Source organism: Aulostomus chinensis, chromosome 21 (assembly GCF_037954235.1).
Source record: "Aulostomus chinensis isolate RoL2024-O1b breed Wild chromosome 21, RoL_Achi_v1.0, whole genome shotgun sequence".
Taxonomy (NCBI): domain Eukaryota; kingdom Metazoa; phylum Chordata; class Actinopteri; order Syngnathiformes; family Aulostomidae; genus Aulostomus; species Aulostomus chinensis.
This window is the reverse complement of record NC_141340.1, coordinates 15,577,029-15,601,775: the sequence shown is the minus strand read 5'-3', so window position 1 is coordinate 15,601,775 and position 24,747 is coordinate 15,577,029. Positions and strand designations below refer to the sequence as shown.

The 24,747-nt window shown below is 41.5% G+C and overlaps 2 protein-coding genes across 11 annotated transcripts in view; one reads left to right on the top strand and one right to left on the bottom strand.

The window, feature by feature from the left end:
- The first annotated feature begins 366 nt into the window (after positions 1-366).
- On the top strand, positions 367-5,465 carry rmdn1 (regulator of microtubule dynamics 1). 3 transcript variants are annotated; one of them, XR_015110968.1, is made up of 10 exons: positions 367-727; positions 1,056-1,161; positions 1,326-1,410; positions 1,785-1,944; positions 2,047-2,136; positions 2,257-2,312; positions 3,933-4,020; positions 4,110-4,140; positions 4,314-4,428; positions 4,510-4,540. XR_015110968.1 is itself a non-coding variant. In XM_086191807.1 (10 exons), exons 1-10 carry the CDS (start codon positions 569-571, stop codon positions 4,549-4,551), a joined length of 951 nt encoding a protein of 316 aa, XP_086047933.1. In that variant the 5' UTR covers positions 380-568; the 3' UTR covers positions 4,552-5,465. The 3 variants fall into 3 exon arrangements, 2 of the variants coding, with proteins under 2 accessions (XP_086047933.1, XP_086047934.1); XM_086191807.1 differs by having other exon boundaries at positions 380-727; positions 4,295-4,428; positions 4,510-5,465; XM_086191808.1 differs by having other exon boundaries at positions 419-694; positions 4,295-4,428; positions 4,510-5,465.
- A 9-nt stretch (positions 5,466-5,474) lies between these two features.
- The window catches only part of wwp1 (WW domain containing E3 ubiquitin protein ligase 1), a 32,232-nt gene continuing 12,959 nt past the window's right edge, over positions 5,475-24,747 (bottom strand). For 7 of the 8 annotated variants that reach the window (XM_086191798.1, XM_086191802.1, XM_086191796.1 and 4 more), the window contains 17 exons: positions 23,890-24,307; positions 23,451-23,546; positions 22,191-22,365; positions 21,036-21,090; positions 20,609-20,693; positions 19,530-19,658; positions 15,739-15,811; positions 15,584-15,655; positions 15,119-15,207; positions 14,718-14,877; positions 14,039-14,172; positions 13,176-13,316; positions 12,960-13,080; positions 11,872-11,976; positions 11,015-11,111; positions 10,845-10,917; positions 5,475-8,009 (listed from right to left, as the gene is read on the bottom strand). In XM_086191798.1, the coding sequence (XP_086047924.1) occupies positions 7,910-8,009; positions 10,845-10,917; positions 11,015-11,111; positions 11,872-11,976; positions 12,960-13,080; positions 13,176-13,316; positions 14,039-14,172; positions 14,718-14,877; positions 15,119-15,207; positions 15,584-15,655; positions 15,739-15,811; positions 19,530-19,658; positions 20,609-20,693; positions 21,036-21,090; positions 22,191-22,365; positions 23,451-23,546; positions 23,890-24,307 (2,123 nt within the window). In that variant the 3' untranslated portion in view covers positions 5,475-7,909. The remainder of the gene's footprint in view (positions 8,010-10,844; positions 10,918-11,014; positions 11,112-11,871; positions 11,977-12,959; positions 13,081-13,175; positions 13,317-14,038; positions 14,173-14,717; positions 14,878-15,118; positions 15,208-15,583; positions 15,656-15,738; positions 15,812-19,529; positions 19,659-20,608; positions 20,694-21,035; positions 21,091-22,190; positions 22,366-23,450; positions 23,547-23,889; positions 24,308-24,747) is intronic. The other variant, XM_086191804.1, reaches the window with a different exon arrangement.

Sequence of the window (24,747 nt, the reverse complement as noted above, 5' to 3'; positions counted from 1 at the left end):
TCCCCCCCCCCCCCCGATAACCGGGGAAACGTTTAGCGGAACTATCGCAGTAACGCATGTTTCTTGTCGACTCAACAAGCAGGGGAAAGACATTTCCGGGGTGCGTTCAATAAACACACTGAACAACTTCGCTGCACATCATGCAGCCTATCGATAGAATATCTCAACGAGGATAGCTAAACGTATATTTATCCAGTAAATGAGTCTTCATGTGTTTGTTTTTTGTGAAATTTCTCCAAATAACTGATTCATTCCGTTGTATTGCCACATTCAAGGTATCAATATGTATCGTAAAGGTAGTGTTGTTGGCTAAAACTTGTTGAAAAACACGAGTTACATCATAAGGAAACGCGGAAGATTAATATAATATAATAAAATCGATCATTCTAAACAAAATCTCACATTTTGTACGAGTTTAGTCAAACGACGCCAGTTGTAAAGTTAGAGTGTTTTAATTTCGCAACATTTTTTGTTTGTGATCTTGAACGCGCCCTGGATGTACTTGCGCACCGTCCTTTAAGTGATACATTTATTATCCCTGTGCTGTCAGTTTGTTAGTGGTGTCTCGATGGCTGGAATACTGTTTACACGCTATGTCACCAAGACTTTATCATCAGGGGCTAAAGGCTTTAGAATCAGAGGGACTGCGCCATATTCCTGGACAACTTTAAGCAGGACCAGTACAGCTCTGAAAGTAAACAACAACGACGTTTATTCTAACTCACCAGTAGGTTTTTGTAAGTCTGCACTAAACTACGAGGATCGCTCACGTTTGTCTGCTTAGAGATATGGGAACCAAATATAGGTCAAAGGGCAACAAGGTTTTGTTATGTTCAGGAAGCTACGCCATATTTAGTTTCAGAGACATTGCAACAAGAAGTAACCAAAGGTGTCATGGTGTGGTAGTGTTTTAACTTTCATGAAGAGGTTGCCAGGTCTGAAGATTAAGCAAAACTATAGGGAACAGTTCAAACACTACACTGAACTTGTAGTGACCTCCATGTTGTTTGTGTCATGAGTTCAAATCTTGAAGTGACTTTGTTTCTTGTGTACAGACGAGAAGAGCTGCACTCCTCCTGGGGCTCCCGGCACTGTCCTGTCTGGCTTATCAGGCATATCATGAAGTGCAGAGATCAGCTGTCATCCACGCTTTAGAAGAAGGTAGCTGGCAAACTGTTGCTGTTGTTGGTACATTAGGTAACACAGTACTGTGTTGATTCAGTGAGTTTGAAATGCAAATGACTGAGGAGAGTTAGTACAACTTTTTTGTTGTTGTTGCGGTGACTTATAAACGTACAACATGCTATTGTTTTGTGTCGGTGCAGAGGAGGTTCTGGAGCAGTCTGACTACCTGTACAGCTGTGCAGAGACAGAGAAAAACTACCAGCTGCTCCTGCAGCACAAGGACAGGTGAAGAGCTCTCCAGGTCTAACCTGCTTAACTTATTTAACGAATAGTAGAATGCTGCTTGCAGATATTCTTCAAACATACCAAGTCTGGCTGTCCATCTTTTGCTAGAGCGAAAGGCTTGAGGTTGTCCCCTGATCCCATCATAAGGTTCTGCAGTCCAAACTCCGCCTAAGAATCCTGATGTGATTCTTTTTCTCATTTCATGATGTTACCACCAGGGGGCACTGATGTCAAAAAATTTCCAAACAGTTCAACGTGATCTTGTTGGCAAATGCACCCCATACAGTGAGCAATAATTGTGTGTGTGTGTGTGTGTGTGTGTGTGTGTGTGTGTGTGTGTGTGTGTGTGCGTGCGCGCGCGCGCATGCATGCAGTGATAATGCAGAGTTCCTGTGGAGGCTGGCCCGTGCCTCTCGGGATCTGTCCCTCCTGCCCGACACCAAGGCCGAAGAGAAGAAGCAGCTGGTGTTCAAAGCCTTTGAATACGCCAAGAAGGCCCTGGAGAAAGATGACACGTGTTTCGCAGCACATAAAGTAAGATGATGCTTTAATCCAGAGACTACGACTGAATCATCTGTGAGAAGGAGGAAGCTTCTTTCTGAGTAATCTTACTACAAACTTCTGACTTTCACGTAGTGGTACGCAGTTTGTCTCAGCGATGTCGGGGATTACGAGGGTGTCAAGGTGAAAATTGGAAATTCATACATCATCAGGGAACATTTAGAGGTGAGTAGATATCTGGATCAATGCTTCATGATGACCGTATGACTGTAACCACAACAACTATATACTACAACTGCATCTCATGTGACTCTTCTGATGTCCAACTGGTTCCTTTGCTCTTAGAAAGCCATCAAGCTCAACCCCAAAGATGCCACCTCCTTACACATTTTGGGTTACTGGTGAGTCTGAAACCTTCAGTAGCAAAACAAACCAAAATTGCAACATTCGAGCAAGTGTGTAAGCTCAGATGCAAACAAAGATGGACTTAAATTTGAAAGTGGAACTCATCTTTATGTAGTGACAGATCACAACCAAGCCTCGTAGAAAACACCATTTTATAACGTAAACGGAGCTGAATCCAAACCAGAAGGAAAGAAAAAGTCCAGTAACAAAAATGCTGGACAAAGAGAAGACAATATGCAACAAAAACTGCCCTTGTCATTGTTGCCGCTAGAGATTAACGGGGTTGTGCTGCGCAGGAATCCCTGCGTTTCATAAGAAATGATTAAAAATCCTTTGAATGCATTTCTTTCCTCTGAAAACACCAGAAAGTACACACACGTGCACGCGCGCACACCACACACACACACACAGGTACTCTGAGCTGAAGACTTCCTCATAAGAACATGGAGCGCTTCAACGATCATCCTCAACAAACGTCTCATTACTCATCAACTATTTGGAAAACACATCGAGAGCTTGTCGGCTGTTAGGATTCTGCGAGGAATGTTCGATTTTAACGTCCTAACTTTCATTATAATTGGAAAGTACAGAACGACCTTGCTGTCACGTCATGGACCTAAAACAGATGAGTGTCAGTGATATTGTAAGATTAATATTATAACAGAAGTTTCATTTGATATTTTCACATGATTTCAGCATATAAACTAATATAACACTGCACTATTTATATGAATTTACAATGTGATAATTTTATTGTTAAATCAATGGGTGAAACTTGTCAGGTCCGGAGGAGGCCTCCGCTGGGGTCACAACATCCCCAGCTTGGATGCAGTTAAGATGGCGCGGCTTCTATCCGTGAAGCCGTCCATGAGCCTCCAGCTGATGGAGGAGAAATGTGGCGACCTCCAGAGGATTGGACTCATCGTGCCTTCCGTTTGGTCCCAGGATTTTTAAAATCCGTCCGAGTGTAGGCATACTTAAGATTATATCATCTTCCGTGTTTAATAAGTGCAGAATCTCACTACGTCTCAACCCAAGCATGAAGTAGAACTTCATCAAATCGTGTAAATGCCCCACATTCCAATAATCCCGTCTCCGATCCGTTTATCTATTCAAATACGAGATTCAGTTATCACAGTATGAATTATGATGTTAGAACTTATGTTTTAATATGATGCATTCATTGGTACATCACTCATCATGTTATGACACAAGTGAAAGAGTATTGGATAGGATCCATAAGTTCATGTCTGTTGCCCAGCAACAAACTCCTCCTCAAGATGCTTTGTGTTGGAATTTTGCATATGCAAACCAAACACTCTTTTCTTTTGAGAAAGCCCCAAAAAGACACTTCAAGGGTCCCCTTACAGGTGAAAATATTCATTTTTGAACTGCTAATTGCTCATCTGCTCAACATAAAGCCACAGGACTCTTCATCCAGCAACAGTGAAGACGCTCTGAACTGCAAGTGGCGCTGAGGGGACGCCGTGGAGTCACCTGACCGCTCAGTTCCAATCAATTAGCAGATGTCAGGATGTTTAACCTGACAGTCGTTCACACGTTTAAGATGCTCAGGTCTTCACTGATGGAGTGAATCCTTCCATGTTCTCTCGTAGGTGCTTCATGTTTGCGGAGCTTCCCTGGTATCAACGCAAGGTGGCTGCTGTCATCTTCGCATCCCCTCCCACGTCCACATACGAGGAGGTGAGCGTGTCTCTGCGTCTCTTCCTTTACCTTCTTCCAACTTCCCGGTTTCATTTAGGAAACAATCCAATTTTGGCATCTCTTTTCAGGCTTTGCAATTCTTCCTGCAAGCTGAAGAAGGTAAAACAAAGCCCGCTGGCGTATGTAATGTGTTGACAGTCTGCCAGCTGATCTGGTGGCAGCAGCTAAAATCCTGACAGTACTGTTGTGGTAAAAGGATTTCAACATTCAAAATACTTGCAGCCACTACAACTTCCTGTCTTCTTTGTCTAAGTTGATCCCAACTTCTACAGTAAAAACCTGCTGATGCTGGGGAAGACCTACCTGGGCATGAACGACAAGCAGAAAGCTCTGCAGTGGCTGAGCAAAGCCAAAGATTACCCTGCCCGAACGCTGGAGGACAAAGAGGTCCGAGCACAAAACCATGATGGTACAGCACCCGCAGGGTGGCACTGGGACATGCTAACGCGGGCTTTTCTTCTGCTGCAGGTCCACAAAGAAGCAGTTGACCTTTTGAAGAAGCTAAAATGAAAATTTCCTCACAGCGGAGTGCTGTCTGATGCCTTCAGGATTCACTGTGAATGATAATAGCCCCATTCTTTTGCGAATGATTAACAAAGCATTTGTATCAAGCGTGCAGGCGGCCTCGGACACAGGAGATTTTTGTTTTTTCCTGATGCTACAGTAGGGAACATTTTCAGAACTAAATATAGTAAAATATTTGCTACATAGAAACGGTATCAGGCCTGGGGGATGGGCGAGGAAGAGAAATGGACCCATTTTTTGGGGGGGACGTGGGTAGAATCTTTTGCAGGACTTTCACTTCTCTTGAATGAAATTATGACCTGTATTTAATTTACGTTACTGTTAAACAATATGCAGTCAGTTGGTGATGGTTTTTCAAAATCGCTGCAAATATTATTTCACACTTACTCTGACATGCAATGCTGAATTTTCCAAGTGTGGCAGAATGGTAGTTATCAGAGGAAATCAGGTTGGACGGATTAGGTTGGCGAAAGATGTGTTTGGTGACTGAAGCTCTGTAGAACAGCAGTTTTAACCTTGAATAATGATTGGCTATAGATTTGTCTCTGGGTAAGTCATGTAAGAAAGGCCTAATTCCAAGATTTGTCTTCTTGGAGTCCCACCAGCTCAAGACTTTACAAAAAAACCTGATGTTATTAATCGTCCAGTGAAAACGTCCCCTGGAGCTGCTCCAATGCCGCTGCCCCCAACTTAGAAACGGGTTTCTTGTTTTTGTCACATTCCCACTCAGAGACGCTCGTGTCGCTGGTGACGAAGTGGTTTCGTTCCCGCACAGCGAGATACAGCAAAAGGAACCTGACTGAAAAAAATGGATGTATTTGATTTGGCAGTTTTAATAATTATTTTAATGGCAGACTATCGTACAGAAACAAAATCAATAAAAAGAACTTCAAACCAGCTGTCAAGATGGTCGGATGAATTTATTAAATTGAACAGAAAAACCAAGAGTGCAACAGAATCAGTTCTCCAGCAGCTCGGGTGTGCACTGTGACCAGAGTGGCTTCCTCGGTGATAATTGCACAACTAAAAGAAAACCAAGCGCAGTCATGAAGGGGGGTTATTCACTTATTTATTTTTTTTCTCATAAATTCATCTCTCTTCATTTAAAATGGCTGAAAGCAGATTAAAAATGAATCCTCTATACACATCGTCTCCGGTAAAGGGGCATTCTGTACAGTGTAGTTTGTTTACAGTGTGTATCTACACGCGATATGTTACAGTTTGGAGGCATTTCAGGCGGCCTAAACGGCAGTGGGCACACGAACAAGATCCTGCAGCTGCATCGGTCAGCTGCGGAGCTTCAAGAGGACACACACACTCGCACACGCACACACACACGCCCAGGAGACGCTCCATCATCTTGTTACCGGCTGCCGGTAAGGCAGCCTGAAACGTCCCATCTATTTTTGATATGAACAAAGGCATCACAGATTTCCAACAGCGGAGTGGCGGCTCTGTGTAATTCATTATAATATTTAAGTACTTTATCTTTCATTTTCTTTATACAATGAATATTCACATACACAGTTGATTTTCTTTGATTACTTGGTTATCATCAAAAGGAAGCACAATGTTTGGACTTCTCTTTTGCTACAGTAAATGTTTTCGTCAGGTCATCCCTCCCTCCAGTTGAGTACATGGTATATACATGGCTGATGAGTTCACCAGCTCCTCCCATGAAAACAGCTAAAGCAGATTACTGCATGTTTGCAGTGATTTGAAAACCAGAATAATGGCCTGCCACTGCAAAAGGGTCATTTCTTTCCTGCGTTTAGACCACTGACAAAGAAAAAGCACCAGAGTTGTCATTTAGAAAACAATTATGTGACATTTAGAGAAACAACGAGGAGGAACGGAAAAGCGAGGGTGCAGCACCAATAACACACAGCATGTAGAACGGCGGTGCTTCATCGGTCTGGCTCCTGAGGGAAGTCTGGTTTATGTGTGTCTCACGGCTCAAGTCACACAAGTAAGTTAATCAGCGACTCTCAACATCTGACTGACTGGACGATCTCTCCTCGTGAGATTAAACGTACCATCTCGGGTGGCTTGAAGGTCATTTTAAGTTCTGCTATCGGCAGCCACGGAATCGTAGCTCATCAGTCTCAGAAACCCCACATTTCCTCAGAACACACAAGACACTTGTTTAATTTTGTCTGCCTGGTTGCTGCCTGCATGCAACATGTCTATATTTTTGTATACATCACTTCAAGTCCTTACAGATCTGAATATGATACTTGGGGGCAGGGCCTCTATTCTACTTCATAAGCACTGACCAAATGATAAAAAAGCCCATTCTCGATGGAACTTAAAGCACGTGTGCTGACCAGATCAAGACAAAGATGCGGTGTTGTGTGCAGTACTGACTTTGGTTCTCGCGGTGTGTAGCAGTCTTCAGTAAGGTGGCGATGGAGGTGTTCTTTGGACGTTTGTACGTCACTTGAAATATGGTTCAAGTCTGTCATGACGAACTCAAGAAGGCAGAGAAGAATCAGATTAGCACACATGGACGCGCGAGGAACACATTCGCTTTGTTCTCATGGGAGCTTTCGTAACAGCTTTGCTTAAATTGTGTGTGTGTGTGTGTATTTCCATCAAGGTGTCCTGGAACACACAGTTCACTTTTATGACCTATGGCCCCACTGTCACCACAAATCTCACTGCCAGAACATCTGGACATTTTTTTTTTTTTTTTTGCTTCAGGCGTGCACGAGCTCATCATCTCAGTCTCCTCAACGTCAGGTGAATCCATCCTGATCCCTGCGCCTTTTTGATGATGGTGGTGGTGGTGAAAAAAAAGGAGTGAGCCATGCTAGAGTGTCTGTGTGGTGATGAAGAGTGGCGGTCACAGCGGTTTTCTCATCTTCAGAGGCAGCCATGCAAGCACGCAAACAACAATATCAACCGTAGGGGGCTCTTCAATAGGAAAGGTGGTGGGAATTCAGGCACCAGACTCCCCCAGACTACACTTGCCTTTTCCAAGCTCTATAGAACTAGAGCTTTCAGAGATTGTGTTCATCTACAAAATCCTGTCAAAAACACTGCAAGTTTCTTTTAAAAAGCCAGCTAGCAGTGAGGAGGACATTTCAAAAACATCCTCGTTTTCTGTTTTTGAACAGAAGAGCAAAAATGCTGAAATGCTTGCATATTTCATGATGGAGTATCATATATTATATAAGGGCTGGGGGATAGGATTGCGGCAAGAATGATGCTGCAAATTAAGATTTGGTTTAAAATGATAAAATAGCTTATATACATTGGTGGTTATCTTGTGCAATTTTCTGTTTGTTTTATTTGGCTGAAAAATCAGCTTTTGGGGCAGGAAATGCCAGAGGACATCTCCTTACTCTTGGCCAAAACCTTCAGTTTCCTCGATGGCGAAGAGGAGCTTCTCTTTCAGCTGCTCGAAGCTTTTGTACGGGGGCAAGTCCAGGCGGTTAAAACTGAGGAGAAAACAAGAAAGGAGCACAGGTCACAGATGGAGGGGTGTGTGTTGTCTGGATTTCATTGGAACCGACAAAGATACCGATACTGCTTATCGATATGATCAGCAAGCTGAAAAAATCCTGCTGCTGCATCAGTCTATCACGATCAATGCTATGCTCTGTAGTTCGGTGCTGAAAGCAAAGACACGACATGAAAAACTGTTCTGAAAAATGTAAGATATTCCATTTTCCACAAGTTTGTTACAACTTTTCTTGATTACTTGTCTTGGTTTTCTGAGTGCGGGTAAAATTTTTGTGGCACGTTCGGCAACAGTTTGGCTGTTTTCTAATTGAGAGCAATGTAGATTTGCTTGTCGAGACGCTTGTTTGCAAGAGGCGAAGACAACAGCAACCGTCAAGGGTGTTATAAGGTGCGGGGGGGGGGGGGGGGCAGATGGCTGTCCCTGGCCGCTGTGTCTGTTTCCAAGTTATCATGTTGTATGAGGCGACAACAAAACTAAAACAAGGCAACAAGGTAGCAACATTTAGAATATCAAGCTGATTCTGTGAGCTGAAAAAAAAAAAAAGCAACAGCAACAAAGTTCTCAAGTTTGTCCAAAAAGACACAGGAACGACTAACATGATGAAATAGTAACTAAACAAGGCTCAGCTCAGTAAGGTCATGTTACCACTCATTAGCTTGTGCTACGGATGGAGCTGCTAAAACCCCAGACTTAATAAATGTGACATCACCAAACACAAAACCATGCTGCGATTTCAGCGATCAATCAGCGAGTGTAAGAAGCTTGCAAAGGTCAACTTTTCCACATTTTGTCACGTGACAACCACAAACATAAATATGTGTTATTGGAATGTTATGTGAAAGACCAACACGACGTGGCACACAATCGTGACGTACAATGAAAATTAGACATGATTAATTTTTTTTTCTTTTTTAACAAATAAAACACTGAAAAGTGTGATGTGCAAAAGTATTCAGCCCCCCCCAAGTCAAGACTTTGTGGGACCACCTTTTGCTGCAATCACAGCTGCAAGTCTTTTGGGGTTTGTCTCTACAATTTACACATCTAGAGACTGAAATTTTTCTTTTCTAAACAGCTCCAGCTCAGTCATATAGATTACGAGAGAGTTTGTGGAGTTTGTGACCGGCAGTTTTCAGATCTTGCCACAGATTCACGAATGGCTTTAGCCCTGGACTCTGACTGGGCCGTTTTAACCCATGACTACGTTTGTATCAAACCATTCTTTATGTTTAGGGTCGTCCTGCTGGAAGGTGAACCTCCGTCCCAGCCTCAAGTCTTTTGTAGTCCTCAACAGGTTTTTCTCCCAAGATTGCACTGTATTTGGCTCCATCCGTCTTCCCATCAACTCTGACCATCTTTTCTGTCCCCGGTGAAGGGAAACACCCCCAGAGGCTGATGCTGCCACCACCATCTTTGACAGTGGGAATGGTGTGTTCACAGTGATGTGCAGTGTTAGATTTCCACCTCACATAGTGTTTTGCATTTTGGCAAGAAGTTCAATTTTGGTCTCATCTGACCAGAGCATCTTCTTCCATGTTCGCTGTGTCCCCCACATGGCTTCTGGCAAACTGCAAACCTGACTTCTTATGGTTTTCTTTTAACATTGGCTTTTTTCTTGCCACTCTCCCATGAAGGCCAGATTTGTGCAGTGCACGACCAACAGTTGTCCTGTGGGCAGATTCCCCACCTGAGCTGTGGACCTCTGCAGTTCATCCAGAGTCACCATGGGACTCTTGGCTGCATCTCTGATCAGTGCTCTCCTTGTTTAGACTGTAAGTTTGGGTGGACGGCCGTGTCTTGGTAAGTTTGCAGTTGTACCGTACTCTTTCCATTTTTGGATAATAGATTGAACAGCGCTCCATGAGCTGTTCAAAGCTTGGGAAATCTTTTATAGCCCAAACCTGCTTTAAACTTCTCCACAACTTTATCCCTGACCTGTCTGGTGTGTTCCTCGGACTTCATGATGCTGCCTGCTCCAAACCTCTGAGGCCGTCGCAGAAGAGCTGTACTTGTACTGAGATTAGATTTCACACAGGTGGACTCTATTTAGTAACCAGGTCATCATTTGGCAATCGTCAGGGCAACTTCTGAAGGCAAATTGGTTGCACTCAGAGAAAAGGGGGCTGAATACATTTGCACACCTCACTTTTCAGTTTTTTATTTATAAAAGAAAATCTAAAATCACGTATAATTTTCTCTCTACTTCAAATTTGTATGCCACTTTGTGTTGGTCTTTCAGATCAAATTCCAATTTGATATATGCATGTTTGCGGTCAGAATGTGACAAAATGTGGAAAAGTTCTAGGGGTGTGAGTACTTTTCCAAGCCACTGTACTCATGTCTGTGTGGAGCCGGCAGCTTTGACAATCACTGGGGGCGACTGCCAGCTGCTTTAGACAGAATTAATGTGACACGCCATGAGTATCGCTAGCAGCACTGTTTGCCAAGACTGGTACTTACTGGTACTTCAGTACTGACTCAATTATGTAGTGGTACCAATTCATACCAGTCTTAAGTACACAACCCTGCAGAGACCAGTTAGTTTTCTCTTCTTATAAAACAGTTTCATTCCCATACACATCCTCATGATTTACAGTTACAAACTGTGTGACAGATGTGAGCAGAGACCAACAGACACTTCCAACGCTGCATTTTTTTTCAAACTATGTTGAATTTGTGCATTCAAAACAAAAACAGTCTCCATTGTTTCCAGGGAACTATTCAAATATTACTCTGTCAATCATAAACCAAAATTACAGCAACAACATCTGGGGACTCCCTTGTGTCAGATGAGGAGTGTTCTACTTACCATGTGTGACTTCTGGGAAGCCATGTATCCTTTCCCACTTTCTCAATGCAGAACTTTTGGGGCCCGTTACTTCCTAAAATGCAAAAGATGACAAAGTGTGAGACAACAGAAGATAATGTGTCTGTCTGATCATCAGTAATAATGTGTAAGTGACTGTGCTGGTCACTGACCCATGAGCTCAGCAAAGCCACCCAGAGGAAGCCTGCAGGTTCCAGTGACAAACTGCATGAGCCGAAGGCGCACTTCATTGTCTACTTCTTTCACGAGCTGCAGGGGAGGATGTGACACATACACGTGTACACACACACACACACACACACACACACACACACACACACACACACACACACACACACACACACACACACACACCTGACTAAACAGATCGTTCACTGACCATAATCAGCAGCAGAAGGTACAAACAGCAACAGACCAGCATATAATTGTTTGCTCTATATTTCTGAATTCCTGCACCAAATGTATGCAACACTAATATTATACTAAAAAATGCATTTTTGTCATGAAGTGACTGTGGACCTTGCTTTACCTCCTGGCTCTACAGTGAGCGTCCTCTCAAGTGCAAGAGATCAAGTAAACAAAAATGCCCAGAGGGATTTGGCCATGTTCAGGTGATATACAATTTTAAGATAAAGTTAAATTGAAAGTTAAATCTCATCAAAAAATAATCATCCTCCAAGCTGTGATACAAGCGCACAGGAACTAACAAAAAAAAGACAAGGCATCCCTCAACATCAAGCCCCCACCTGGCCTTCAGGGACCAGAGTTTCCTTTGAAATTCTGTTTTTTGACATATTCATGTTTACAAGAGGGCAACTGGTTTATTAAGTCCACTATAACACTGACAGTTTGAAGCAGGAAAGGCATATAATCTCATTTAGGCAATGCAAATTACGCAAGTTTCAACACAGAAAAATAACACAATGGAAGAGGCCGGGGGGTGTCTTTGAAATATGGGAAAACTGCTGTGTGTGTGTGTGTGTGTGTGTGTGAGAGAGAGAGACTTTACCTGCCAGAACCAGATGATCTGCTTGCTGTTCCTGGTGTAGTGACGATACACTGTGTTCCTCTGCCAGTCCTGCAAGTCTACCTCCTGCATGCCACATAGCATCACCTGGGTAGCACAGAAAAGACGTGTACAAAAATGACATGCTGAGTATAAAGCAAACATATAAAAGCACGACTGAACTGAGAATTCATCAACATGGTGAAAGCGAGACTGTCCTACATGAGGGGCTCTGTATAAATTAAAAATACTGCTAAATACCTTTGGATATTATAGAAAAACATTTAAACACTGGTGTCATAATTTTGGCTTAAAATAGTAAAAACAGTACGGTCAAAAGCCAGGGTTTTCACACCCATTTTCACGCAACAACTCTCTTCTTTCTTTATTATTCCAGATTGAAAAGTAGGGATGTAATTGTTGGGGCACAGTGGTGGTTATGCCTGTCAAGGGTTAGGGAGCTTTTTTTAATTATTATTTTTATTTTTAAATCATGGTCCGTGTAAGTCCCACCGCACAGGAAGAGGGCTACTGCATTTATGGCATGTTTATAGCACAGTGTTCTGAATCTGTCCTGGCACCTGCATCCCCTCCTAATCCTTCCTCTCACTCAAGCACTTTGTTTTTGCACCTTCTGATTTACAAATTAAGCACTTGCCAAGAGGAATGTATTTTAAAACCCTATTTTCACAAACTTCTCGTGGTAAAGAAGAAGTAATATTTCATGATAAAATTAATTAAATCCACACAACCTAGATGGATGAGAGAACATACATAAATTTGAACGGTCAATGAAAAATATCCCATCTAATTTCAGCGACGGACACTTGACACCATTTTGAGTGGATGAGAATCATAGCTGCTGCAGCCACAGGTCTGATGGCACTCACTGAAGTGCCACAAAAAACCCTCAAATTTAATATGAAGTCATTAGCTCTAGCAAGAAGAATAAAGGTCTCTGGAGAAGAGTTTGTGATTGGGATTAAGTGTGATCCCCTCTTGGGATCAATATAGCATTTCTGATTGTGATAACAGAGAGTATTAACAGACATAAATACGGACACAGAGAATTCTGCAGGTATGCTGCTCACCTCCAGCTCCTTTTCATCAAAGTACTGCAGCCACTGAAGTGGAACCACTTCATTGAAGCCGTCCAGGAAAGCTTTGGTCTGACCCTCTACTCCACGGGAGAACCTCCACTCTGCCATCAGACTGCAAGCCAGATGGATAGTTTCAAAAACAACTACTCCAAATGACATTCACAGGCTTGAGAATTGCTTCAATTCAAAGAATTGTCTGTAGTGAACCTGATGTACTCCTCTTTGTTCTCCTCAGTGACTAGGACATTCGTGCCATCAGGTTTGAGGTCATGGGAGGTGATCTTCCCCAAGATCTCCATGTCCACTGAGAAGTACATCTCCAGACCACACTCCTCTATGTTGTTGTCCCTGAGGAGAGATGAGCTTGTCAGTGCTGTTGACAGATAATGAAGCTCACTGTTATTAAAAAAAAACAAAAAAACAAAAAAAAAACAACTACATTACTGCTGTGAGGTACCAAATGTTTGTGGAGTCTCCAGTGTGTTTGCTGAATCTGTTCCTGTACAGTATCTTACTAAAGTGCCCTGTCCTTTTAGTATCTCTGCATGGTTCTCTTCTGTATGCGTGTGTGGTCTGTCTCCTTGCACGTATCTGATGAGGTTTTGTTTTGGTTAAGATCGTGTCATCCTCAAGTTCATCTCCCCTTCAAACAAGTTCACACACTTAACATAATATTTACATATTTTGTACTTTGTTAGTTTAAGACTCTTTACACACCTCCACATTTTATGACAGGGCTTCCATTCCCAATTTTTATTTCTGACGCTTTTCTTTATCAGAATCAACCATCAAAGGTGACTGAGTGCTGGAATTACACATTTAAAGCTCCTCGGAGCAATGTGATTTTGGGCTGTAGAAGTTAGTTGTGTGTGACCTACTGCAAGCGTAGACTTTGATCACAGTCATGCGACACAGTTGGGACAGTATCAGAGACAATGGTTCTCGAAATGGGGTCACTGGCTACCCCTGAAATTCTTCAAGCACATGGACTGCTACAATATTGATTTTCTAGGTATGCCCTCTGCTGTCATATCAATACTGGAGCCTTGTAGGTGCAACAAACTCATTACCTGATCCATATAAGTGAGTTGTAAAACTCTGGGTCAATTGACTCCAGGTCTTTAAGGATAAGCTTCTTGCTCAGCATGCGCTTGTAGAAAGGCAGGGAGAAACCTGTGTCGATGAACTTGCCATGGAAAAGAGCCTGAAAGCAGAGAGAAATTATAGAGACAAAAAAGTTCCAATCTGAAAAATTCAACAAACGTGCATTGTGTTTATGACTACAACAAGTTAAGGGATTTAAAGGCATCAATAAAAAAAATTGAGGCGCAATGAGTTATTGCGTGTGAAAGGAGCTTCAGATTCAGAATGGCACTCATTGCAAGGATGAAACAGGAGATCTTTGGAGGCCAGTATTGTTACAAACATAGAAGTTGTACAGGTTGAAACTTAAATTTGGACACACCTAGAAAAACGTGTTAGTAATGTGTATCTACTTCAACCATCTGCGTATCGTTGGCGTGAGGGTCTGAAGAGGTTGGCAACACCTGCTCTATATCAATTCAATCTTCTATGCAAACACATTTAAAAGTACAGTTAATAAAAGAAATCGTAAACAGTTGGAGAATAATACCGGTCGAGGATTTCAGTCCAGATCATTTTTTTGAACCTTTTGTCTTTTTACTTTATTCTTCCCTTTCTATCGACAAAAGTGCATGATGTTGTTGTGAAAGTGGGTTTAAAACTTGCCATTGCAATAAATCGACCTATGAAGCAAAAATATGAGAGGTGGTCAGGGTTGATGGCCGAGGCAGGGTTGATCTGAAGACAGTAGTTGCTCTTGCCAGCGTACTCAAACAGACAGTACATGGGGTTCAGAACCTCGTGAGACAACAGGAAGAACCACTCCCTGTGAAAGTGATTTCCAAGAAATCAGAGAAAAGGGGGGGAGGGTGTGAAGAAAAACATACAATAAAGGAAAGACGTGAAGAAATCAAGGGAGAGGGGAAAGACAGAGATACATCATCAGTTGTTGCTTTTAATTCAAAAATAGCTGATTTGCACTGAAAAATCTCTCATCATTTCTTGAGGCAATCATTTTAACTTCAAATCATCGGTGTGTCTGTCACATGACGAGTAGTACAGCTTACCGGGCTAAGCCACCATAGTCTAGACCCTCTTCCCCTCTGAAGATGACATAGAGCCTCCTCCTCAAGTCGTAAGGCTTCAGGGCCATAATCTAATAAACACACATGAGAACACACACCACATCTGCATTAGTCATGGTGGAACTGTTATCTGTGGACACACACACACACACATACACACACACATAAATATATACATATGTGTGTATATGTATATACACACACATATGTGTGTATATACATATACACATCTATACAAATACATGTATAAACATATATAGTTACACATATATACATATAAATATATATACACAAGTATATATACGTCTATATGTGTTTTATATATATATATATATATATATATAAATATATAAATACGTGTGTGTGTGTGTATGTATACAATTACAAAGACACACATAGTATATCAAATAGATGGATTCATGTTTCTAAGTAAAAAAATCCACTTACTTGCTGGAACGAGTCTTCAAACAAGGTCTGTCTGGAGACGGTGATTTTCACATGGCTAGGGAGAGCATTGGACTGGGGAAAAAATGAACATCCTGAGGTTAGAAGAAAAGTGACTGCGAGCAAGACAGACGGCGGAGTAATGGTCAGACACCTACCTGGCACAAGTAGCGAAAATGGGCAAGTTTCCATCGGAAGCTGCGTTCATAAGCGATCTGTGGGCCTTTGGTGCTAAGAAAAACAACAAGATTTAAAGGATGAAAACAGACAGAATATAACCTGAGAGATGCAATGAAAAGGGTTTTTTTTTTCCCTTTTAGTTTAACAGTTGCATCTCCACTGTTTAATAAAACAAATATGACATGTGAAATGTACTCGAGTATGTTCCAGTGAAGCAAACATTTCAAACACTTTCCTGGCTCTCAAAGAGTATTTATCAAATTCACGAATGTTCTAGGCTGAAATACAACTCCTGAAATTTAATTCCGGTGGGAACCATTTGTATGTGAATATGCATGCATTACTTTAAAGAAAAAAAACATCTGGTCCTGGTGAACATGTTGTCTTCCAAGAGTATATAGCTCTTTCCCCCTGCTGGGCTTTGGAAACGCGGACTACAATTTAGGGCCTGGTCAGAGAAGGGTGGAGGTTGTTTTGAATGTAATGCATGGAACATGTTTTGAACCAGCTACACATATTAATCAGTAAGCAGATGTTAAATTACACTTCTGGGCGCACAGAGATCGTCTGTAGGAAAATTACAATCTTCCCCAACAATTAACTAAGCATGAAAGAAATTAAAAAAAAACATACTTCAGCAAAACAGAAAATCATATTTTTTGTAGGACACTTGAGGAAAGGAAAGGAATTAATAGGTTTAAGAGGTAAAGGAAGCAGTGAGCCAGACAAGATTTCATTAGAATAAAACACACACACACACACAAGGAATAAAAACTAATTAACTTTTAGCTTACCAGCAAAACATCTACAGAATGAAAAGTTCTACAGGCTGAATCAGCTAAAGAAACAAGTACATATAAACAGCCTTTTTGTTTCATATATCATATAATAAAATACTGCAATTGTTAATATAAACAGGGTTTAAATCAGATTTTAAGCAACTCAATGTCTTTTCTTTTTTTTTTTTTTAATAATAAGGAGAATACAAGTGCCACAAACTTTGTTCACTCCTGCAAACAATATGATCTATTTTTTTCAAATTTTTAAGTTTGGAATATACATTGTAATTTTGCAGTGTGATTTTTTTTTTACATATTGTAGCAAAAGAAAAAAGTGATGACATATGCAAAATAGATTCATTATTTGAAATTTTTAAAAAAAGCAGCTAAAAGGGAGAATAAAATATAAAAGTTACAGTTTTAAACAACCTTCCTGGCCTTTAAAGTAGATACTTTTTTGAAAGTGGAAACAGTTTGACTGCTCCTCTCAAGTACAGATGTTATGATGTGTCCTGAAGGGTTATGATTGCAGGTTTTAGTGTTGCAGGATGAGAATGAATCACGGTGTGTGTGTGTCCACTTCCACAAAGAGGGAACCAGATGCGCAGGTAGGACCCTTGAGGCCATTCATCAAGTCACAAACACTAAGTAGTCCTCCAGTTCAATTTTGGCTAGCAATGATCACAAAAACATGATAAAATGAAATGATTATCACACCTAATGTCATAGTATGTTACTGTCGCAACTTTCCTTTCAACCCAGTGGTGTGCTCCTCCCCCTGCCCAAAATATTTTCAGCTTGTAGCCAGATGGAGGAGGGAGCAATAGATCCATTCTCCAGTTGTTTTGAAAAATCTTGCAGAAGAAGACTGAAAGGTTGCCTTTGGTCGAGAAAGAAGATTAAGCTAATTGTCAGACACACTCAGATTGTCAGATTTTGAGAAGTATGACTTGGACCAGACTAAAATAGTGCTCAGTATTTGTTGCATGCCTGCTGCTGCACCACAAGGCAACACGACCTCTCTGTTAAATCCCCTGTAGTTCACTTTCCAATTGTCTTGAAGGCACTTTCACACTTTTAATCCATTTAATTGTGTCTCCACGTTTGACCACTTGTGTCTGATCTCATTTTCCCCATTTATATGCACATACACACTTTCATTACTTCTATTGCAAAGTTTTGTTTTTGTTTGCAGAGTTTGCATGTATTACAAGACACACACACAAACGGATGTAGATAAATATGTATATCTATATCTGTGTGTATACATATATACATACATACATATACAAATAAAGATATATCAATAGCTATATACCGTATGTATTTTCATATAGCAATTGCTAATCATGTTTAACAACTGTGATTCAATATCTATCAAAAGAATTGCGATTATAAATTTGACCATTGATGAGCATCCCTAGAGTGTATTTCAAGAGGAAACGACAGATGTGCTGCACTCTTCACATAGCCTTAAAGCTCCTCTGACCCGGTCACAGGGATAATGTTCATGAAGGCTGTGTGGTGCTGCCATTATTTATGTGTGACACAGCACCACCTCCAGGTGGCTCACTGTCTGGTGCGGTTTTCTGAAGATGTTTGAGGTAGAAGCTAAGCATCTGTTGTTGGCCTAAGAAAAAACGCGCAAGACTTCAGGGGCTCAGGATCCAGTGGACTGATGTGTTTATGGAAATGTCCCTATAAGTAGAGTTACTGTTCGTCAGTTAACAGGCTGCTAACAACTCAAGCTAAGCGATGGATGAAAAGCAGCTGCCCACAACTCAACTTAAAAAAACTGTAGTTTTCATGTTTATAGGTTAGCCTTTTGTATGGCCTCATGGCTCATGGGGTTACATCTAAAGGCTGGGGAATGTTGGTGGCCTCCTGGGCAACAAGACTGAGACAGATTCCTGCTCTAACATATGGAGTCAAAGTTTTTGTTTTAAAAGTACTTACGGACGAGATACTGATGGTAGAAGGGCTGTTGGTAGAAGTGTGAGCTAGAGATATTTGTTCATGTTAGTGTGAACTCACTAAACAGAGACTAGGCAGTCGGGAGACGGAGCTTTCAGAGACAGATGATGAAACTGTGTGTTTCAGAAAGTAGTTGAACAAGTGCAACTACATACAAGAGTGAAAAGTTATCGTTTTGAAAATGTAAGCAGTCATACATTTCAAACACCATTCCGGCTCTCTTTGAGTTTAATTGATGTTCTTGATCTTACGAGGAATTCTAACATTATTGCAATCCTCAGGTCCAGCAGACCTAAAAGCCATAATGAACTAGGATGTGCCTGAATGAACTTCAAAACGCAATGCAGTTGGCACATAAGACTGGGAGAGTTGCTGATGCGGTTGGGCGACCCTATATTTTTTTTCCACCACCAACACCCAATTTGAATGGATTTTTGTCTGGACCAGTGAACCTGCACTATAAATATGAATGTTGTTGATTAATTATAGTTTGTGAGTAATCACAGTTGCTGCATTGGGGGCCATCCCATGGTTAAGGGCTTTTTTTATGGACTATTGGTTTTTCAAAATTAATCAGTGCAAACTCTTCTGCAATATGTCATTTGTTTCCAAGCTAAATGTATCTTGCACTTGAGTGTATGAGGCTGTGTGTGTGTGCGTGTGTGTGCGTGTGTGGGGGCTTTTTGTTTCCTGCTGTTCTCAGTTATAGCTTCAGGGAAGGGAAGACGTACAGATGAACACAATACAGAAATACAGTTTTGACAGAGTTTTACATGAGCTGTTTTTTCCCCCAAACACTGCATTGGGAGACAGAATACTGTGCAAACACCTTCATGTGTTTCACCTAAAATGAAAAGAAAACCTCTGGTACTGTCTCTGTAGCTATGGATGCATCAGTGCTCATAGGTATATCTCTTGTGGATAATGTTAAAACATGTATCTTCTGGGGTAGCCTCTGTTAACTTAATGATTGTACTACACCTGAGCATATGAATTATTTTGAGACATATTCTTACACAGATGACTTTCCAGTGCGAGGGTCACTGAAAGTGGTAGTTCTGGTGTTGTGATCCACAAAATATCGAACCCCTTCCCTTGTGTATCGGATCTCCCAGCCTTCAGGCAGAGGGTCCTCATTCTGTAGCCTGAAAACAAGTACAAACAAAAATCAAACCGGAGGAAAGCCATACAATTTTATCCGCAACACAAGACAACCACTCTTCACATTGTTATACAAGACCTTGCCCCCTCCAGGCCAGCCACTCTCATGAATGCAAATGTGTCACAGTAAAATAATAAGGGACAGATTAAGTATCACACACTGATTCCACCCTAGTGTAACATGAGAAAAAAAAGGAAACACACACACACACACACACACACACACACACACACACAAGATTCCACAGTTATCCTCATGTTAACCAATTCCACTGACATCCATTCACGTGGACAGCCTAACCCAAGCCCTGATCCTAACATGGGTTAGAGTTCTCTGCTTGGTTTACTTCTCTGCTTTCCCTTTCCAAGGAAATGAAGCTGGAAAAACAGACAGGTTCTCAGTGCACCTCCTTTCTGCTTGCAATTTTAACTGAGGGCTTGGTGCACGGATCAATGATTTCTTCTTTACTGTTTTCAAAGGTCAACAGAGATTTTAGCAATAACAGGGCAATAAATCCTCACTTCATGATAATAATGTTGAGCTTTTATTGTTCCTGTTCCAAAGATGTGTTGAACAACTTTGAAGGCTGTAATTTTTGCTGATGAAGTACAACTTCACTGGGTTATACTTCGGAGTGATACACTAGTTTCCTCCCACAGTCCAAGGACATGCAAGAGGGGACTATGTTAATGGATGTCTGTCTATATGTGTTGGCCCTGCAATGGACAGGCGAGCCGTCCGGGGTGAACACCGACTCTCGCCCGAAGGCAGCTAAGATAGGCTCCAGCCCCCACGACCCTTAACAGGATAAGTGGTAGAAAATGGATGGATGGATGGACCTCGGATGGATGCCCATCCTATATGATATAAATGAGGGTTGAATATTAGAGCTTGCATTGATTTGTACTGCATTGTCTCCAGCACTGAGCTCACCCTTGGGTACGGGGGTCTTCCCACTGTGTTGTCTTGGTATTGTGGTTGACAAAGTACACTCTGTCATTGGAATCCACTCGCCTCTCTGTGGATGAAAAAAGAAGCAAAACAATATGTGTAGCATCACATGGCATCTTATCACCAGTGTTGGCTCTTAAAATAAACAGACTTATGTGACAGGTTGTCATCTGCAGTCTTGGAGCCATTAGCAGCAGCGCCAAAGGAGGGAGGGGAGAGTGAAAATAGCGCAACTGCTGCATAGCTCATACAGCGCAATGTAGCATTCATAGTTTTAACACCCATTTTGTGTATGTAGTGACACGTGTGTTTTGTTTTTTATACATAACCAAAATCATCACCATTTATTTGGGTCCAGTTCAAATTCACAATAAATGAAAATGGGCACTAAGTTAGAATGTGAACTCACCCCAGCCAGGAGGCAGTGGGCCAAGAGGATCATTCTCAGCAGACATCATGGATGCCTGAAAACAGGGGACGCACATTTAGATATCCATTAATAAAAACACAAATCTGGGCAAACCATTCCAATTTTGAAGGACACAAATTAAAAAGGATGAAGGGTTACACTCCAAATGAAAGCTACATTTTTCTGATATGTTGCTATCAAAAACAAGTCAATCCAGGCTCTGTCTGGCTGATTTGTGTTGGAAGCAAATCATCATCAGTGAAGGTGACATCACTGCTGGGATCCAAGTCTTACAAAAAGGACAGTCACCAAGATGATCTTAATGGGGCTGAAACTGGGGCGTGTATTATTAAACTGGGCACGTTTAAGCTTTCACCTTTGGGCTAAATGAGTTAAACTAGATGCCAAACACTTTGCTGAACTAGTAGCATTGCCAAACTAATGCAATCAGGGGGAAAAGTGAGATTCAATGGGCAAATAATGGAGAAGGCTTCTATTTAGGTTTAACCACTCTCTAACACAGGACATCAGATTTATGATGACAGTGATGGGATTGAGCTTTTCCTTTCCAATTCGCAGGATGGTAAAATAAAGTATGAGATAGTCAATTTTTACACAGAACGACATTATCCTGAAACCGTGCTACTGAGGATACCTGAAGCAACTGGAAGGTAGTCTGACTGTGGTCCGGAAGGACTAGAAATCTTTCCCTGTGATATTGTGCATTTTTGGGTTATTTTCTCTCATCTAATGACAGAATTTGTTGAACTTGTGTGTCTGACTTTAGTCAGTCCACTGAGGAAGCTGTGGTGGTGGGCTGCTGCATCGTGTATGGGATGATTTAAGAACACTGTTATTGTTAACTTCATTTACATATTGTGTGCTTAGCTGTACTTTCATGAACTTCAGTAAATTAAGCAGGCAATTTCAACCCTGTAATCCTATTTCCATGACTGTCAAACACACTGTAAACTCACATGAACAGTTAGCACCTCAAATCTAAGAAGATAAAACCTCAAAAATTAGAAATCTATGACATTTAATGGCCTTAAATTCTGAGCATTTAATGTAAGACTTAAGGCACTGAGGGAACTCTGGATAACATAGTTGCAGAAAAAAAGAGGATAAGAAAGGACAAAGTGAGGACAGTCTTACAGAGTAGAGGTATCTCTGGTTAAACTGGTGCATAGCTCCCTGCAGCTGGCTGCGTTGGCTCTGCCACTGCTCAAAATTGCGGACTGACTCCATAGTGGGACGCTGCCACGTGGTGGTGCGAGTGTTGTGGTCCACATAATAGATTCTGCCCCGGTCATCCACTCTGCGCTCCCATCTGGCAAAGTGAAAAAATGACAATGCAATAAATTGAGATACCAGCCAGGAACATGACAATTACATTGTAAAATTCTCAAATTGAAAATTATTTTAAGCTTTTTGTGAGTGCTGCCTGGAACTTGTTTACAGACATTTTAATCCAAAATACAAGTAAAGGTCTGCTGAAACTACTCGAGACATGGTATAAAAAAAGCACCAACCAATGAGAGAAACTGTTTAATGCTGCATTAGTAGACAACTCTCCCTGAAACTGACTTCAGCATTATTAAAACTTTGAACAGCCTACCTCGTTTCCTTGCATTGTGATAATGCACTCTGAGGTGTCTTCATGTAAAACATGATGTTATTTCATCCCTATGTATAATATTATGATTTGCTTAAATATGCCTTAATCTAACCACCTTTAGTATAACCATCTAAAACAATCACACGACTGGACTCATGTGATTTAAGAAGCTGTCGTGGCTTTCAAACCACTGCGAACAAATGGCCTACTGTTAATAAATATGGAGACTGAAAGCAATCATTGTGCATTTGTTCTGGTTTTGGAGGCCTTGTCCCTTGAGTTTACGGCATACTGTATGGAAGCATAATTCCGTCAAGGGGATGATCTTCTTTGACCTGGACATTGAATCCATCACCCACCGAATAAACTGAACCACCTTTTTTAAAGCCGTGACTCAAAAGTGAAGTAAAAAGAAGTCAGAGCATGCATTTACATGGGTGCAGATTCTTGAATGTCGTCACAGTGACCCCCGCCAGGTTCATTATGCTGCACCAGCAGGATAAGCTCAGCTGAAAATGTGTATACAAGATCCAAGACCTGATATGAGATTTGACTGCAGCCTCCACTCATTCATGTCCGCATTAATAAATGAAGAGATTTGCATGAGAATGATCATATCCTCAATGTACGCCCATTTTCTGTCAAACATTTTTTTTGATAAAAGAGGACAAGTTTCATTTAGCAGCAGAGGGGGTTATAGACTCCCAAGTATACAACAACAAAAAAGCCATAAGGTAGATGATCCCATGACCAAAAGAGGCTCAACACAGATGAGAGCAGGAGATGGATGGACTTACCCTGGTGGGAGTGGCTGTGGTCTTTCCCAAGTCGTCGTTCTGGTGTTGTGGTCTACATAGTAAGTTCTGCCATGCGGATCTTTCCTCTGCTCCCACCTAAGAGGCAAAATAATCAGTGACACCAGAAAAAAGCATTGTAACAGGAAAAAGCAAGAAGCTTCGTTGAGATTGTAAACTTTGATAAATCATTGTGGCATATGAGCATTGTAGCAGGAAATGCAAATGTCTCAGTGTCTGATTCTCAAATGATAGATTTTGGAAGAAACATTTTTTACGAATGCCTCATCTGTTTCACTGGGAGAATTCACTATTTGACAGTTTTGTTCGAAGAAGCAAATATTTAATAAAGTAATGACATTGTTCAAAAATACAGTGATATTCAAGAGTCAAGATATTCTGCATAGAATAAAAAGCAGTTGTTGTGTTTTTAATTTTTTACCCGGGTGGCAGAGGATCTGAAGCTCCCGCAGAGGGGATCTGTTGCCTGGGCTTGGCCCCATCTGTAGTTCCAGTTGTGCTACTACTTCCACCACTGCCAGCTCCTGAAGCATTCACCTCTCCAAGTGCTGGGGAGGAGGATGGTGATGATGATGAGGTTGTGATGGCGCTGCCGCCCTGGGCTGATGAGGTGAGTGTAGAGGAGGCAGCCTCACCATCACAAGGCTTAGCAGCAGAAGAGGAAGCTGGAGCCTGCGTGGAGGTTGGCTGAGGTTGAGATGTGCCATTCGGTGCTGTGTCAGAATCTGGCAGGGCAGCATCTTGATTGCATTCCTCACAGTCATCTGCAGAGGGCAATGCATCTGCACCTGTTGTTTCAAACGGTGGCCCCAGAGCTGCATTACATGAGTCCCCATTGACTGTAGACAATTGAGAGAAAAGATTGGTGCTGTTTCTGTACATGGACTCACTTCAAATACTTCACAATACGACTTGCTTTGCTTGACATCACTGATTGAACACATACAACAACAAGCTGGTACTCTAGTAATCCAAGAATTAGTTTGTGTGGTTTGTCCAACAGAGTAAAGCACCTCGCATATTAGCAAGGAAGGTGTTCACATTTTTTACAGTAGATGTTTCTATTCAAAATCTGGTTTGTGACTAAGAGTCAAATTTCAAAATTCTGAGAGGCAGTGCAAACAGAACCTGGCTTGTGCTTGAGCCCAGATGCATACTGAAACGAAAAGCGACTGGAAGAATCTGTTATTCTACTGAATATGAAGAGGAAGGGGGCAATGTTCTGTAGCAGCAAAGCATTCCAAACTTTCCTCGTTACCTAGATATTCAAAATAAACAT

What these genes read in the sequence shown, in the direction of transcription:
- rmdn1 (XM_086191807.1), top strand. Translation starts at nt 569, where the DNA reads ATGGCTGGAATACTGTTTACACGCTATGTCACCAAGACTTTATCATCA. An exon ending in CTCCTGCAGCACAAGGACAG is followed by an intron (nt 1,411 to 1,784) that starts GTGAAGAGCTCT and finishes GCATGCATGCAG; the next exon opens with TGATAATGCAGAGTTCCTGT. An exon ending in TCATCAGGGAACATTTAGAG is followed by an intron (nt 2,137 to 2,256) that starts GTGAGTAGATAT and finishes CTTTGCTCTTAG; the next exon opens with AAAGCCATCAAGCTCAACCC.